This window comes from Nannobrachium achirus, assembly GCF_963921795.1.
Source record: "Nannobrachium achirus genome assembly, chromosome: 1".
Classification (NCBI taxonomy): Eukaryota; Metazoa; Chordata; class Actinopteri; order Myctophiformes; family Myctophidae; genus Nannobrachium; species Nannobrachium achirus.
In genome coordinates this window covers 12899059-12917473 of record NC_137810.1, presented here as the reverse complement: position 1 = coordinate 12917473, position 18415 = coordinate 12899059, and the positions used below count along the sequence as shown (strand labels likewise).

The 18415-nt window shown below is 42.3% G+C and overlaps 1 protein-coding gene across 1 annotated transcript; it reads right to left on the bottom strand.

The window, feature by feature from the left end:
* Positions 1–14942: 14942 nt before the first annotated feature.
* Positions 14943–18139, bottom strand: gfi1ab (growth factor independent 1A transcription repressor b; the record flags this gene model as incomplete). The annotated part of the gene is made up of 6 exons (XM_080735396.1): positions 14943–15121; positions 15657–15822; positions 15934–16071; positions 16419–16834; positions 17292–17483; positions 18028–18139. 6 exons carry the CDS (start codon positions 18137–18139, stop codon positions 14943–14945), a joined length of 1203 nt encoding a protein of 400 aa, XP_080591522.1.
* Positions 18140–18415: the final 276 nt, after the last annotated feature.

The following is an 18415-nucleotide window of genomic DNA, read 5'->3' as shown; positions in this document are numbered from 1 at the left end:
GTCATGATACTTTGTACAAGTTACCTAAATTGTTCACAACACAGTAATCTGTTTTTGTAATTAACTGATGTTTGTTGGAATAAATAACAGGAAATGGAAGTGATTGGATGCAGTTTAATTAATCTTGGTCATTAAATAGCTCAAAAGAAAACAAAAAAAGATTGCAGTTCACAAGTATGGGGGCTCAGCCTATAATTGATTTGTTGCTTGCCATGAGTGGTATTTTCTCAATTCAACTATTTTCTAATTCAACAATTCAAAGAGAAGCTGTGATCATACTACCACATTGTTTGAGAAACTGCTAACTTTATTTGCCTGGCTCCAGCCAATAGACCCGCCCACTCTCTGAGTGGACTGCTTCTCTTGGTCTGGAAGTGGCATATGACGCGACTCTTTCTATCGGTGTCTTGGCGCACCGACCAGCACCGACCAATGAAATCAATGCAAGACAGAGGAGGGGTGGGTCTAACTTTTGAAAATCAACAGAAACAGTGGAGGGAGGGGTGGCTCACCAGAGCTCTTAATTGCTCCCTTTGAACTTCAAAGGGGTTCTGAACTGCAGTCATTGATTGAGCCATACAAGTGTAAATAGCTCGTTAGTGCTTCTCTCTAATCAATGAAACATCAAAGACAACAACTTGATTCCTGTCATACAGGGGGAGGGGGAATGTTTTGTGTGCACAAGTCAAACACAACCCCTCCCACCAGATATCTTGTGATTGGGAATTTCAAATTTTAAATCCCCTCCTCTTTTAAATCAAATAGAATAGGGACAACTTCAGACTCAAGCTCCAGCGCAGAGTCTGAATTCAGGCTATAACTTTATAGCCACTTTTGTACGATCCAAAGAGACAACAGCCAGTGGAGCCTACTTGATTAAATAAACCTTGTATATTCTGGTTTAACTAGTCATCTCAAACTAATAAATTACTTTCTCTTAAATTTTTATCCCACGATTTTTGTAACCCATTTTTTTCACCCGGTGCCAATTGCCTAAGCTGTGATCCTGGGCTCTACTCTCCCTCTGCCAACCTGGGGAGGGCCCCGAACTGAGCTCATGCTTCCTTCAATGCATGAGGAGTGAGCAGGCCGCTTCTTATCACCTGACAGGGGGAGCTTCCCCGGTTGGACGTAGCGCGTGGAAGGAACACGTTATTCCAACCAGTTCCATTCCCCTCCATCAGGCGCCCCGGCTGGCCAGGGGGAGGCTTTATAGAGACCAGGATTACTGCATGTTTTTGTGAGGGTATCTACCCTAGGAGACACGGGGAGAACATGCAAACTCCACACAGAAAGGCCCTTTTGCCAACCCCACCTAGGGTGTGGGGACTGATGACGCGGAGGAGGGAACACGCCCCCAGCACCCACAGTGTCCCCCGGCGGGAATCAAACCCAGGACCTTCTAGCTGTGAGGCGACAGCACTACTGACTGCGCCACCGTGCCCCCGACTAATAAATTACTAACATGACAGTAAAAGGGTATATGTCACTAAGGCAAAACATCTTTGTGTTTGTGTTCAATGAAAGAGTAAATCTGGGTGCAGACTCAGAGTAAAGATTTTAAACAATAACCTAAATCTCAGTTTGTCAAAATTAACCCTGATCAGTGGGTGTATCTGTAGTCTGCAGTGTTTGCTTTGGATTGTTATATATGCGATAGGATGACTATGACTATAAGATGACTAATATGATGACTATGGGATGGCTATAGATGACTATAGGATGGCTAGAGATGACTATGACTGGATGACTATAGGATAACTATAGGATGACTATTGGATTATAGAGTTATTGAATAATGACATTAATATTAATATTTCAAAACTATTTTTATGCCCCGATTTTATAACCCATTTTTCACCCGGTGCCAATTATTTAATGTAATCCTGGGTGCTACACTCCCTCTGCCAACCTGGAGAGTCCAAGTTGATTCTTTTCACCTAACGGGGGTGTTTACCCGGTTGGACGTAGAGCGTGGAAGGAACACGTTATTCCAACCAGTTCCTTTTCCCTCCATCCGGCGCCTGGCCTGGCCAGGGGGAGGCAGTATAGAGACCAGGATTACTGCATGTTTTTTGTGAGGGTACCTACCCTAGGAGACACGGGGAGAACATGCAAACTTTTGCCGTCCCCACCTAGGGTGTGGGCACTGATGATGCGGAGGAGAGAACACGCCCGCAGCACCCACAGCGTCCCCGGCGGGAATGGAAACCAGGACCCTCTAGCTGTGAGGCTACAGAACTAATGACTGCTCCACCGTGTCCTAGACAAGATGATTCTTAATGATCAAAACAATATCAGAAATTAATTATAAACTAGACCTTACCCGTTCAAAGATATGTGCTCCAAAATATGTGCAGAGTGTGGGTTGTGGGGAAAGTTACTGTAACTGGTGCGTGCGTGAGAATATGTGCGGGAGCATCATAATGTAAGGAGCAGCTCATGGAGGAGTGTATATTTATTTACCCGTTGGAAGATGAGACACACATCAAACGCACCTGGTGAAAGCATGTGTGTGTGTGTGTGTGTGTGTGTGTGTGTGTGTGTGTGTGTGTGTGTGTGAGTGTGAGTGTGAGTGTGAGAGAGAGAGAGACTGCACATTCCTAACTGAGAGAGGGAGCTGTGTGTGTGTGTGTGTGTGTGTGTGTGTGTGTGTGTGTGTGTGGGGGGGGCTACAGATCCCATGGCCTGGAGGAACGGACCGTAACCCTGACAACAGGCTAAGAAAACGCTAATAAACAGCTTTAATTTGGGAGAAATTAAATTCGGGCTCCGTCAGCGTTGGTATAATGCTAATGGCCAATACCATGTGAACTTTGGGATCAGTTGCTGAAGCGAGTGAATAGATAAACGTAGATAAGCGTGAGCGTTAGAGCGTTAGAGCGTGAGTGTGTGAGTGAGTGAGTGAGTTGTTTGGTGGTTTATCTGATAGATGTCAGAATTGGTTGGATTAGACTTACTGTGTCCACCATGCCGAAAGGCAAGGCCGAAAGTATGTTTTGCCCCCTGTCCGTCCATTTGTGTGTGTGTCCGTCCGTCCAGCCAAACTGCACACACAATCCCTGGATGCCAATTCAGAACCTCTGCCCCACATTTTTCACATGGGTTTGTTGTAGCGCCACCATGAGGCAGAATTTTGCAAAACTAATTACAGTACTCCGACAGATTTTGTCCAAGAATCACGCAAATTTGTAGACAGTACCTCTACAGTCATGTGATCAACATGGATCTGTCAGATTTTCCTTATTCCATCCTGATTGGCTAAGATTGGCTTCCAAAGTTTGCAGGATTGGTCTGTTGGCAGATTGGCGGACCTGGAGAATCTCTCCTGGAGTCTCCGGCCAATAGCATGTGTTTTCCTCCCCCCACCCCCCTCTGCTCCTCTGCTCAGCGCAGAGAACGCTGCTGCGTCATGACGTCAACAAATTCGGTGCGACGCCCCTCTGCACTCTGATTGGTTAGGGAAATTCTACACTTCCTCCAACAGTGATTTTAACGCGATCACCCAGGCTTATTTTTCTTCCGATCGCCCAAATAAGCCTGGATTTCCGAGGCTACGCAGCGTGCAATTTTGATGAAATTGTGCACGCATATTCCCACTAGGCCGAAGAAGACATGCCACTTAATTAGTGGCCAAGGCCACGAAGTGGCAATGCCTTGGCCACTCATTGTTATTGGACTTCATCTCCTTCTTCCGCCACTTTTTCTCTAGCGGCTAGACCGTGCAGTCGCTTTTTACGAAACTCGGCAGTATGGCAGAGGACTATGCCAAACGGCTAAAACGCGAAGCTCGCAACAATCGGCCAAAGGGTGGCGCTGTAGGAAGCCTTCGAAAGTGCAAACTTTGAACTGGTGTAGCTCATGCCCTGTTTCAGGTACAGCAATGAAACCTGTATACACGTATGCGTCTCCTCATGCCGAACAACTTTTACGCTCTGACTTTTGACCTCTGACCTTTACCTCTCCCACAATTTTGAATTATATGAAAAACAGTAAAAATGTATCTCCTCCTGGGATTTTCGCGTAACGTGCGCAAAACTTTTTTTACATGAACTGTGGACCAATACGGTCTGAAAAGTTAGCCGGATTTTCTTTAAAGCGAAACATTATTTTTTAATAATTCACTCAATGTTGCAGTTTTATGCAAATTATTCTTCTGCCTCTAAATCATACATGCAAAGTGACACGTTCATGGCATTTGGCAAATATGTCGAGGGTTAGTCCAAATATCACTGAAAGCAATCTTACTCGAATTGGCCAAAGGGGGGCGCTATACGAAGCGTTTGAAAACTCAAACTTTAAAGGGGCATAAGTCATGCCTCGTTTCGTTTGAAGACATGCAACTTGCTTACACGCGTGCCTTGACTCAAGCTGAAGACATCTGTGTCTTTGTTAAGTAAGCTCCGCCCTTAGATTTTCCGCCTTTTGGAGCAGTTCGTAAAACACTTAAACCCGCTTTTATTCCGGAACTTTCGCGTCACGTGCACGGAACTTTTTTTACATGAACTTTGGACCAATATCTAAAGATCTGTCAGATCGGATTTTTAAAAAATTGAAACATGCTTTTTTAATAATTCAATCAACATTGCAAGTTTTATGCAAATTATTCTTCTGCCTCTAAAACATACATGCAAAGTAAAATTTTCATGATGAACTACTGTAGAGGGTAAGTCCAAATATCACTGAAACCAAAAAGAATCATATTTGAACTGGGGACCCCCCACCCTGACGTGAGTAGGGTTTTCCCATGATCTGGGCCTTAGGCTAGATGCAGAATAGAGCTGGGACGTTCGCGAACGAATCAAATCTTTTGAACGGCTCTTTGAAGTGAACGTTGGGATCCGGTTCGCGCAGTAGAGAGCCGTTCATTTGGGGGGGAGACCCCCTCCCCCCAATTCAACATCTCCTTGCTACTCCACTGAGTACTGACTGAGTACAGTGAGTGAGTGAGAGAGAGAGAGCAAGTGGAGGAGCGAGTTCATTGTTGCCTGCTTGTTTTTTTTTGGTGTATTATGAATAACAAAAGTCAAGGTAGCTTAATTTACACACACATTTTATGAAAAGGGTAAATACTAAATTGTGATCTCAACTGTCAGCAGAGGAATGTGGTGCCACCTTGTGGATTCATGTTTAAACAAATTCTTTTTAAAAATATATAAATATACAAGGAGCCAAATGAGCCAGTCTTTTGAACGGCTCTTTTTAGTTAGCCAGATCGATGGTACTGTCTCACTTCAAAGAGCCATAAATCCCACTTCTAATGCAGAATGGTTAGGCACAGGTGTGTGTGTGTGTGTGTGTGTGTGTGTGTGTGTGTGTGTGTGTGTGTGTGTGCGTGCGTGCGTGCGTGCGTGCGTGCGTGCGTGCGTGCGTGCGTGCGTGCGTGCGTGTGAACTGAATCTAACTGATGGCTTAGTTTGGTTTTCAGAAAAACTACATTTCCCAGAATGCAGCAGCTAAGATGGCTGCTTGTTGCAATCAGTTTGATTTGTCAGCACCTGGCCGCAACACAGCTTCTCCGAGTCAGGCAATCCAAATGTTTTTGCTCTTAACCACCGAGCTCTGCTTCACTGTGTAGCTGGCTCTCGAAGGGACTCTTCCATCGAGCAGTAAGCAAAACTCCACTATGTTCTCCTCTGTCGCACATTTGCTCTGTATTTTGCCACATTGCTAATGGTGGTTCTATCTGTTCCCATTGTAGGCAAATTAGGAGCTGCATCTGAGTCTTGGAAGAGAAATGGCATGTGTTAATGGAAGCAACGGCATACTGTGAAACATATGTTTCGAATGTAACCCCTGTTTGTTAAGTTCTGGAAAGAAGCATATTTTGAGTTAAAAGCCCCGGTTTTGGGAAGAACTTTATTTCATGTTTTAGGGGAACGCCCCATTGAATAAAACAACGCTTATTGCGTTTTCACCTTGAGAACTGTTTCCGTGTGCTGGTTTGGGTTCAGACTTCACAATACTTAAAGGGATATTCCACTTTCAAAAAACTTTTTGTCATTGTATGGTCTAATCAGGCTTGTATGAACACCCTGAACAGTTTTTAATTTTCTTCATTCAGTATTTATATATTTGATGTAAATGTTTTCTGGCCCAACACGCCCAGGCCCTCTCCCCACACACACTCATTGTAACTTCAAACTCCATTTAAACCATGATAGATTATTTAAAAACACCCATTATTTTTTCTGGTGACTCATAATACCCTCCTAATACGTGAGCAGGCCGTGTTTTTTCCATAACGTTTTTCATGTATTTTTAATAATTCTTTGGGAAAATGGAAAAAACTAAATACAATAACAATATATAAAAAAATAATGAAAACTGTTATGGAAAAAACACGGCCTGCTCACGTATTAGGAGGGTATTATGAGTCACCAGAAAAAATAATGGGTGTTTTTAATGAATCTATCATGGTTAAAATGGAGTTTGAAGTTACAATGAGTGTGTGTGGGGAGAGGGACTGGGCGTGTCGGGCCAGAAAACATTTTCATCAAATATCTAAATACTGAATGAAGAAAATTAAAAACTGTTCAGGGTGTTCACACAAGCCTGATTAGACCATACAATGACAAAAAGTTTTTTGAAAGTGGAATATCCCTTTAATGTTTAAAAACTTTATTTGAAGACGTTTACTACTTGAATTATTTGAAAACATTGTGATTTAAAAGACATGCCTGAAAATGGCTAGGTTGTTAACCCTCTGTTTTGAAGGTTTACAACCTGATGACCAACTCTTCAACAAAGACAACTAATGAAAAAGTTGGAAAATAAAGATATTGAGTTAAAACCTTGAGGAGTTCTTTGGAACTATTTTATGTCTGTTGCATATAGTCTTTTGCATACATGTTGTGTAGAGGTCAATTTGTGCTTTTACCAATAACTATGCCGATTAGTGTAAAATCGGAAGAGTCTCTGTCATTTATGGCGCCACCAGAAGGCCGAAAACGCATTCTTCAATATTACTCCTTCAGATTTTATCCGATAATCACACAAATGGGCACACAGTATCTCTACAGTGATGTAATCATGACGGATTTGTCCAATATCATATTCTATCTAATTGGCTAACATTGAATTCCAAGGTTTGCAGGATTGCTCCTTTTTGAACAAAATGTCTCAAACGCAGCCTGCTATTTGTGTGAGATTCTGCACGCACATTCCCACTAGGCCAAGGAACAGATGCCACCCTTCTCACATTGGCCTGTTATAGCGACACCAGCGGGTCAATTTTAGCAAAACCCATTTTTGGAACAAAATGCCTCAAATCCCGCATGCAGCGTCCGATTGCCGTGAAAGGCCAAAGAACACGTGGTACCCTTTTGACTTTGGCCTATTATAGTCACCACTAGGCCAAAAAAAAAAACACCTGACCTGCTGGAGACCTGTTCGGAAGAACACTGCTTCTAGTTTTTCTTTGATTTCTTCTTTGCTTTCCCTTGATGCTTTTTTGCTTTCCTACTTTTTCTACCTTGGCCACTTTATCGCTGCTTGCAGCTATATTTATTATTATTCTTCCGCCACTTTTGCTCTAGCGGCTAGGCCGTGCAGTCGCTTTTTACGAAACTCGGCAGTATGGCAGAGGACTATGCCAAACGGCTAAAACGCGAAGCTCGCAACAATCGGCCAAAGGGTGGCGCTGTAGGAAGCCTTTGAAAAATGCCAACTTTGAACTGGTGTAGCTCATGCCCTGTTTCAGGTACAGCAATGAAACCTGTATACACTTATGCGTCTCCTCATGCCGAACAACTTTTACGCTCTGACTTTTGACCTCTGACCTTTACTTCTCCCACAATTTTGAATTATATGAAAAACAGTAAAAATGTATCTCCTCCTGGGATTTTCACGTAACGTGCGCGAAACTTTTTTTACATGAACTTTGGACCAATACGATCTGAGAAGTTAGGCGGATTTTCTTTAAAGCGAAACATTATTTTTGAATGATTCACTCAATGTTGCAGTTTTATGCAAATTATTCTTCTGCCTCTAAATCATACATGTAAAGTGACACGTTCATGGCATTTGGCAAATATGTAGAGGGTTAGTCCAAATATCACTGAAAGCAATCTTACTCCAATTGGCCAAAGGGGGGCGCTATACGAAGCGTTTGAAAACTCAAACTTTAAAGGGGCATAAGTCATGCCTCGTTTCGTTTGAAGACATGCAACTTGCTTACACGCGTGCCTTGACTCAAGCGGAAGACATCTGTGTCTTTGTTAAGTAAGCTCCGCCCTTAGATTTTCCGCCATTTTGAGCAGTTTGTAAAACACTTAAACTCGCTTTTATTCCGGAACCTTCACGTCACGTGCACGGAACTTTTTTTACATGAACTTTGGACCAATATCTAAAGATCTGTCAGATCGTATTTTTTGAAAATTGAAACATGCTTTTTTAATAATTCAATCAATATTGCGGTTTTATGCAAATTATTCTTCTGCCTCAAAAACATACATGCAAAGTAAAATTTTCATGATGAACTACTGTAGAGGGTTAGTCCAAATATCACTGAAACCAATCTTACCCCAATTGGCCAAAGGGGGGCGCTATATCATTTCGAAAGAAGGCGTCAAGTACATTACATGAAACTTTTATTTCTTTTTTAAATGACAGGTCCATTATGTGTGACTGCCGTAGTGCAGTGGTCAGTGCCTGTGCCTGGTATACGGATGGTTGAGTGTTCAAACCCCACGTCGGGTTGAGTTGATGTTAACATCCTGGATGCCCATGGCATGTGCGTTTGTCAAACTCTTTAATGTTGACACGTCTGATCTAACTCCAGATCACCTTCATGTTTAAAATGAGCCCTTCTCTACCGGCCGTTTCTTTTCTGTTCTGAGTAAAAGAAAATGTCAGAAATACTCAGATTACATTTACTCAGATTGATTTCACCCCAAGCCTCCAAAATATAAAAAAGAAATCAATAAAATCAAGGCACTCAGCCTACATAGAACTTTTTTTTTTAAACAAACATGGTTAACAGATCCTGTGGCTGCCTAGTGTAGTGGTCAGGGCATATGCCTTTCATGCAGAAGGTCGTTGGATCGAATCCCGCCTGGGGTTTATATAAGCATAAAACCATGACATTTGGTAGACTTTACAGTTTGGTTCCTTGAACAATGTCTGATATGGAGCCTTCCTAAAAATGTCCCCCAACCCCCCTTGATGCGTATTTTAATATCCGCCATTACTAAATAATGTATTTTGCATCATAAATCCTGAAACAAGCATTATAATACAAACTGTCATGTCTACACCTATGTTGTGATTTCCAAGGATTGCAATGATATCATGTACCAGCTCAGTGGCCTAGTGGTTTGAGTGTCTGCCCTGAGACTGGGAGATCTGGGTTCAAACCCGGGTCGCGTCATACCAAAGATTCTAAAAAATGGGACCCAGTGCCTCCCTGCTTGAAACTCAGCATCGAGGGTTGGATTGGGGGTAACTCCCTGCGACATACTAGCGTCATGTCCAGGGGGTGTACTTGTACATCAAGCTGCCTTACACTACAGAAACAAGAGATAGGCTCTTGCCCTATGAGATTCATAGCCCGGCCGATTCATATGGTCTTCATAGCTCAGCAAGGCTTACTATGTACATCATCAAACTGTCCAGGTGCATAGTATCACAGTTTTTTATGTCTGTTGCATATAGGCCTACAGTCTTTTGCATACATGTTGTGTAGAGGCCAATTTGTGCTTTTACCTATAACCACCGATTCGTGTAAAACTTTGTATGCACACTTCCCAGAGGCCAAGGAAAAACCTGTGCCCTGCAGTTTTCACATCTGCCATTTATAGCGCCACCAGTGTTACAGTATGTAAAACACATTCTTCGATATTACTCCTTCAGATTTTATCCGAAAATCACACAAATCAGTACACAGTATCTCTACAGTGATGTGATCATGACGGATTTGTCAGATATCATATTCTATCTAATTGGCTAACATTGAATTCAAAGGTTTGCAGGATTGCTCCTTTTTGAACAACATGTCTCAAACGCAGTGTGAGATTTTGCACACACATTCCCACTAGGCCAAGGAACAGATGCCACCCTTCTCACATTGGCCTGTTATAGCACCACCAGCGGGTCAATTTTTGCAAAACACATTTTTGGAACATGTCTCAAATGCATGCAGCGTCCGATTGCCGTGAAATGCCCAAGAACACGTGGTACCCTTTTCACTTTGGCCTATTATAGTCACCACTAGGCCAAAAAAAACAAACAAAAAACACCTGACCTGCCGGAGACCTGTTCGGAAGAACACTGCTTCCAGTTTTTCTTTGATTTGTTCTTTGCTTTCCCTTGATGCTTTTTTGCTTTCCTGCTTTTTCTGCCTTGGCCACTTTATCGCTGCTTGCAGCTATATTTATATATTTTTTTTATTCCTGTTTTTACCTATAATTCCACCAATCAGTGTGAAACTTAGTATGCGCACTCCATAGAGGCCAAGGAAAAACCTTTGCCCTGCATTTTTCACATCTGCCTTTTTTAGCGCCACCAGGAGGCCGACTTATGTAAAACACATTTGATTTAGCCTACTCCTTCCGATTTTGTACAAATATCACGCAAATCAGTACACAGTATCTCTATAGTCATGTGATCAAGACAGATTTTTCAGAGAGTTCATGTTCCATCCTATTTGGCTAACATTGGCTTCCAAAGTTGGATTGGTCCGTTTTGAACAAAATGCCTCAAATCATGAAAGCAGCGTGAGATTTCTGTGAAGTTTTGCACACACATTCCCACTTGGTCGAGGAACAAATGCCACCCTTTTCACGTTGGCCCGTTATAGCGCCACCAGCAGGTAGACTTTTGCAAAACACATATTTGGAACAAAATGCCTCAAATCATGAATGCAGTGTCCGATTGCCGTGAAAGGCAGAAGAAGACATGGCACCCTTTTCACATTGACCTATCACCACCAGGAGGCCACAATAACCTACCTGACCTGGCGGAGACCTGTGCTCAGAAGAGCACTGTTTCTAGTTGCACTTGTTTTTACTCCTATATCCACAAGTTTCCAACATCCCATCGTGCATTGCGCAGAAATTGGACAGAGCTTCCGGTGCCGCAGCCGAGTGTGATCTACAAGCTCACAACGGCTGCATCTGCGACGCGACGTGAGCTTGTATGTCTGCTGTTAACCGGAAGTGTGGTGCAAAACATTCTCCAGTAAATTCCCACGGAAAGAGGTGGATAACAATGGCCAGGACAGGTTATGGCCAAGGTCCTTTATAGCAAAATGACTGTGACCATGACCTTTCAAGGTCAAAGGTTATTCCAACCAGTTCCATCCCCTCCATCAGGTGCACCGGCTGCAGGGGAGGCAGTACAGAGACCATGCAGGATTACTGCATGTTTTTGAGGGATGAGGCCATTTTGAACAAAAAGCCTCAAATCATAAACACAGTGTTCAATTGCTGCACGCACATTCCCACTTGGCCCAGGAAGAAATGGTGGCACTATAACAGGCATATTTCACGTTTAGGTCACACCATCAAAATGTTTTTTTTTCTCTCTCCCTTGGACTCCCCAAATAAGCCATGTGCAGGTTTTTCACGTTTTTTCTACTTTGCTGGCCCACAGCAAGCTAGTCCTACCTTTTCCTGGCTCCAGCCAACAATAGACCCGACCACTCTCTGAGAGGACTGCTCCAGCGCAGAGTCTGAAATCAGGCGGCTAAGCCTACCTGGCCTGGCGGAGGAGCAAATCTTTCTAGTTTGTGGTTGAATTAGCTGTTCTGAGGTTGCAGTGTCAGAGAAGCAGTAGAAGTGACATCTCACATTGTTTTATATGTATTTATTCCACAGTATAAACAGTATAAACCTGTGCAAATTTAAATTAATTTAAAATGAGAGCATTTTATTATATAGACCAATAAATGTATTTAAAATATAGGCCTACAGAAAAGACCTCATCGGCATCAACGCCTTGAGAGTAGCCTATCAGCCAGTATTCCTTTTGATTTAGTTTGTTTAATTGAGTAATCAGGCTATTGCAAATGTGTAGGCTATTCACAGGTTATCAGTGTTAGTTTAATTATAGCCTATACGCTAAACGCTTGGCTGTCAATTACATTATAGTAACAGGAATGTTCAAAGAAACGTTTAGTGCATGCTCACTCTCTTTACCCCCGATTAAACGAGCATTCTTTCCTTCCAGTGGCGTGATCATCCGGAGCTTTAAAATATTCAGTATTTTCGCAGGCCATGTTGTACGATCTGGGAGTAACTGAGGCATTTAAAATCCTTGTGACTCAGTGAGAGATTTCAGTCATTGTTGAAGTAGGATTAACTGATTGTTTCAGTCTTTGGAAGTCATTGACATTTTCAAAACAGGAATTTAACAAGATAGGCAGTGTTTTTTTTTTTTTTTTTTTTGGTTGGCATCAAAATCACTTTCCACCACTTTACCCCAATGCCTATTTATATAGCCGGTCTTCAAGCTGACAATATATTATGTGTAATCTCTCAAGGGGGGGAAAAGGGAGAAATAATACATTGTTCATGACAGGAGTATTGCTCTGGTTCATAGAAGGAGAGTACTCCTTCTAATATGGACCAGAGCTAGAGATCTATAGGCTAAAGTTTGACAGCTGGCCTGACGTCTATTGTCGTTGTTCTATTTATTCACCAATACCAAAACACTTAGGACTACAAGAATACACATAGGCGAATTAACCCCAATTCAAGCCCAGTTTTCAAAAACAACATTTGGTCAACGGTTAAATCTGCTCAGGCTGTGTTTATGGTTGAAACAAAAATGATGGTCAAAACAAACAGGCCGAGTTGCCGCAGGCTATAGCCTATGAAGCAGCACACGACACGGCATTCAAGACGCCCAAACAGCCCGCGGAGAAATGATTTGTCATTTGCCTGTCCTGTGGTGTCCTTTTAAGATTAGGACTTCGTCGCACGACGGCTGTCGTTTGCAGACAATTAAGCGACGGCACGTCGTGAGCTTATAGATAACTTCTTATCTTGTTGGCAAGAGAGACACCGTTGTTGTAGTAGCCATAGGTAGCAGATAGCCGCCTGAGATTGCATAACTCAGGCTTATTACAACAAGGCATGGTTGCGTTATCGTTTTATAGCCTGTAATGTGATGTAATAAAGAAAGTTTCATTCGTGGCTTTAGCACATCATGGCTGTGAATGATAAATAATAGAAGGACACGCACACATAACCCTGCTCCCATTTGAGACCCTTGGAGGGGAGAGTCTCCCCGTGACACCTGACTTCTGTGGTCTGCTGCTCGCAGATTTCCAGTAAAATGGCCAAAGGCAAAATTACTTTAAGAGCTATTACATGTATAGCCTCTATACTCCCATGGCCTGGGACTCCACTTAAATCAATTCAAAGCCGAGGCTACTCATCAATTATTTGAAAATTATTAACCACAAAAAAGTGAAAAACAAAAGCTGCTATATAAATTATAGGCTACTATATAGGATATGATATAGGTAGGCCTATATTTATAGTCCCCATTTTGTATTTATTTTGTTGTTATATGGGCTATATCTTCTTCCATCAGCAAATTAATAATAATCATTGTTTTTAAGTGGCCCACCATTTAGTGTTCACTTTTTACTTGTTTTCTGTTGTGTATGCACGCGCTGCTGTTTGTAAATATACAGTAGGCCTGCCGCCTAACATAGCCCAAAGCCTACAGAGACGTTTACAGTAAAGTGTAAATTAAGATTTTATCTTATTGCTAAGTAGCCTAGGCTATACTGTAATAGACTGCTCCGTTTTTAAGGTCCAGTAGGCTACTAGGCCAAAATTAAATTACATGTGAGGCGTAGGCCTATAATTGGTTTCTTATTGACTGGATATTTAGCCAATAGCTCTCATTTCTCGTAGGGAAAGAAAAACATATAAACCTCATTTACATTTTACTTAAAAACATTTATTACATTTTTTAATTTAAACGACCACATAGGCAAAATAAATAAAATATCACATTTCATTTGTAAATGACAGCATGTGCGTGTAACGACCAAATGTGCAAAAGAGGGAAAAAAATAGAGCATTTCAGAATAAATAGCATTCTTTGCAGAATAAATAGCCTAACCCTTATGTTTATTAAATCACACAGTCCTGTGCAGACATGTTTTGCCAGCATATTTCTGGACTGAAAACAAAATGTCATTCTTTGGAGAGGCGCAGATTTTTCTTCTTGGTGGTTATGTTGTCGGTTATGATGAGTCAATATTTAGGGTTTAGTAGGGATAAATCCACCCATGGTATTGGGTGTTCAAACCGGCCTATGCAGCAAAATGTCATTATACTCAATCAGCATATGAGCATAACAAACTCATTTGCTATATAGCATATAGCCATCAGTGGTGTAAAGTAACTAAGTAGATTTACTTAAGTACTTAAGTATTAGTAATTTTGAGTATTTGTACTTTACTTGAGTATTTCCAACTTCCAATCATTTTACTTATACTACAGTCGAATATTGTAGGCCTACTTTTACTCCACTATAATTAACGGATTTGAGAATTTTAGTTAGTTACTTTAGATTATTACAAAATATTCATTAATCACTTAAGCCCTAAATATTTGAAAATAGCAGATCTACAAGCTCACAATGCCTCGATACGACGCATTGTGAGCTTGTAGATCGGCTATTTTCAAAGGTTTTTTTGGGGCATTTTGAACTTCGGACATTTTGTCCGAACCCAAGTACATTTTTAATTCCGGACTTTGAGGCTACTTGTAACAGAGTATTTCTACATGTAATGAATGATACTTTTACCCAAGTACTTTTTCCACCACTGATATATACTATTAAAAACAGGTTGATCATTTTGAATTCCATATGTTATATAGCTTATAAATCTGGTTCTCTGGCGTCCATAAACATTCTATAGTGTTGCCGAGACCGCACGGTGTGTTGTGAGCTTCATTTCCATTCAGGGGGAGCGCAGTTCATTTCAGTCCATGTTGTGTTTCCTTGTGTCTCCTCAGATCCACCTTGCGCTGGAATCCTTTCCCACAGAGGTCACAGCCGAACGGTTTGAAGCCCGTGTGTTTGCGGCTGTGCGTGATTAGATTGGAGCTCTGGCTGAACGCCTTGCCGCACACCTGGCATTTATGAGGCTTCTCACCTGAGGAACAGAAAGAAACGAGAAAAAAAATGACTTAATGGACAATTACGCACGGCGGCTTTCCAATTACGCACAGGTCGATGCGTAATGTCCACTTTAATAAATAACGTCCAGGGGCTTTTAAGCCGTGACACATCATTTTGTAGTCAGACCTCCAAGCAGATTTATTGTCAATATCTGTCCCTCGCTATTTCAACAGATACGAGACAAAAATAACTACCACTTTCCTTTCAACAACAAAGAGAAGAAAAATTAGTATAATAGTATTAATAGTAAAAAGATTCGCTTTTTTGGGGGCCAAAAGTTCTCCTCTGCCTATACAAAATGATGTCAGACTTAACAGCCCCATATAGGCTGAACTCCAGCGGCGTCAGTTCAGAAAAAACTAAGGTATGGCAACATGACTAGTGTCATGTTGCCATACCTTAGCAACGGGCACGGTTACAGTACATTTTATTATTTCCCCCTGTAGCCAACGTATGGCAGCTGCCATAAGCGTGCCATACCCCATTTGACGCCTCTGGGCTGAACTCACCTGTGTGGATGAACGTGTGTTTTTTCATGTCTGACTTCTGGTGGAACCTCTTCCCGCAGTACTGGCACGGATAAGGCCGCGTGTCCGAGTGGATGAGGAGGTGCGTGGACAGAGTGGACGACCTTTTGAAGGTTTTGCCGCATATTTTGCAGTCGAAACTTCTTTCCTGGAAATAATGGGATTGGAGACGTGTTAATTGTGAATTCAAGTCAGCAGGAGACTATATAGTTTACAAGGCATATGTTGTATCATAATGCATCGCCTCTATTTAATATACCTGTGAGTGCACTGCTTTGTGTTGCTCGAGGCTGACCGCGTGTCCAAAGGTTTTGCCGCACATGTCGCACGCAAACGGCCTCGTCCCGCTGTGGGATCTGCGCACGTGGACCTCCAGTCCGTGGGGCGTGGAGAACACCTGGAGAGAGAGAAAAATCGACGATCGAACACACTGATGAGAAAGTTGTACACAAAAACAGTTGTCTTTCTTAAATGTACACACACAGCAAAATCCAATACAGGCCTATATATATGTTCAGCCTATAGGTTTATAATCCAGTGGTTCTCAAAGTGGATTTCAGCGATTCTATATCCTTTATGGGGCTCTAAATTGACCCTTACAAGTCTGTAACTCTGACAGTGTACAAATGTTCCAGTTGTACACTGTCAGAGTTAAGGGGAAACCTTGAAATGGAAAGGTTTGAGAAAGACTGATCTAATATGTTTAAATCAGGATCTCTCTTGTTTTGAGTGTTTTCTCCTCACCTTGCTGCACTTGATGCACTTGTAGGCTCCGGTGAGGATGAGCCTGGAACAGATCAGCTCGGACTGCTGCGCCTTCATGTCGTGGTGACGGGGTTTGTCTGATGTAAACAAGCCGGGGCTTCTGTCGAACAGATCGGCGGCGTGATGGTGCCTGTAGTCGCCGTAGTGCTCGTCTCCCAGAGCCCCTACTCTGTCCGCGAAGGCAGCGGGCTCTGCGCTCCTGTCGCCATGATAGAAGGCAGCCTGCAGGGACGACGGGCTCATCTCCAGGTCCACGCCGTGGTGGAAGGAGTGCTGCTGGAGCAGGTGTCTCATGTCAGAGCCAGCAGGGTAGCGGCTCCACGCGTAAGGCCTGAAGGGAACCGTGAAGGGCTGCGTCTCGTCCGCCGACGGCGACAGAGATTTCTCTGAATCAACTGTTTTGTGGAAATACAAATTTGGATATTATTATTGTTATTATTGGAATCAATATAATGCAGACATGTTGTGCATTTCAAGTCCACCACATAGGTATTTGATTGCTCGATTGATTCAATACTCTATTAGTTTGCATAGGAAAAGGTATATAGGACAGTAGACCTATAGCTTTACAGTTCACTGGTAAAGGTCAACTAAAAGGATAAAGACATGCAGCAAGCAAGAAAGCGTTTAGGCTTGTTTAAATCGGGGTCCCCTTTTTCTCTCAGTTAATACAAAGATTCTACATTTAACAGCTTTGTAAACAAACAAAAAACATAAATAGGCATAACAAAAGTTGGTCCACGAAATATAAATAGGCTATCATGGGGATTTTCTCATTTGTTATTCGTCGATTTCTTGTTATATCGACTATTTAAAGTTCGTTCAGAACATGAAGGATGGGTGACTGTATACCGGGGGATGCAGAGGGAGAAGGAGGCCGCCAGAAGTCCTCATAGTCCGGGGAGCGGCCACACACACTGCCGCCACAGCTTAACGGAGACTTGGAGGAGAAGTCCCCCATGTCGACCAGGTGGGAGTCTGGGGACAGCGCGTAGCCATCAAGCGTCAAAACATCACTGTCCTCCTCTGGAAGCTTGTCGCTTTCTAAAGAACGGATTAAAAAAAAACACAAGTGTGAAATTCAGACGAATATTAGGCTATACGTGCCGGGGTTTCCCCTCGCTGTAAATTATGTGAAAGACTATTTTATTTATATCAAATAAATAGAAACAAATATAGGCTATTTTAAGGCGTTATTCAATAATGTTTCAATAAGATTGAACAGTTGACAGTCTTCAAAATAGTTAGGCTAATAAGCTTTTAGGTACATAGCCTAATTATTGTTCAGTGTGCGAATGAAATTAATTGGTCTTCGGAAAATCGTGTCTGCAAATGTGTCTATAGGTGCATGTGTTGTATAGCCTATGATTGGATTTAGGCCTATAGATTAAAACGAACAATTTATATTTCACAAATATAAGTAATTTCAATGGGCAGCAAAATATTGGCTACACCTTGATGCAAAGCAAAATACACCTTAATACACCATCGTGTTGATGTTACTCAGAAACCATTTGGTTCCTTTTGTACAATCGGAGTTAATTATTTTTTATTGTGAGCACATTATAGGCTATTATTATTGACTTACCTGAGCATATCTGAGCCAGGATGGTATCCAGTCGATTGTAGTCATCCTCCAACGTCCTCGGCTGGTGGTAACTGTGTGCCTTTTTGCTCTTAACCAAGAATGAACGAGGCATTTTTCCTTATTAATCGCTTGGCCTCCTCTGTGGTGATGATGATGATGATGATCCAGCAGCAATCAGTGTATATCCTACTGTTCCCTCGGATGGAGCTGGTGGTGTGGCGTGATGTTGTTAACCCTGCAAAGATTTGAACCCTACTGGTTTAAAAAAAGGCGTGTGGTCAAATGATATATGAGATTGTCAACTGAGAGCCGAGCATGCGCACACTGCGCCTCTCGCCTGCCAGGTGTTTAGGAACAGACAGGTGTCTGTGGTGTGTGTCACCATGCA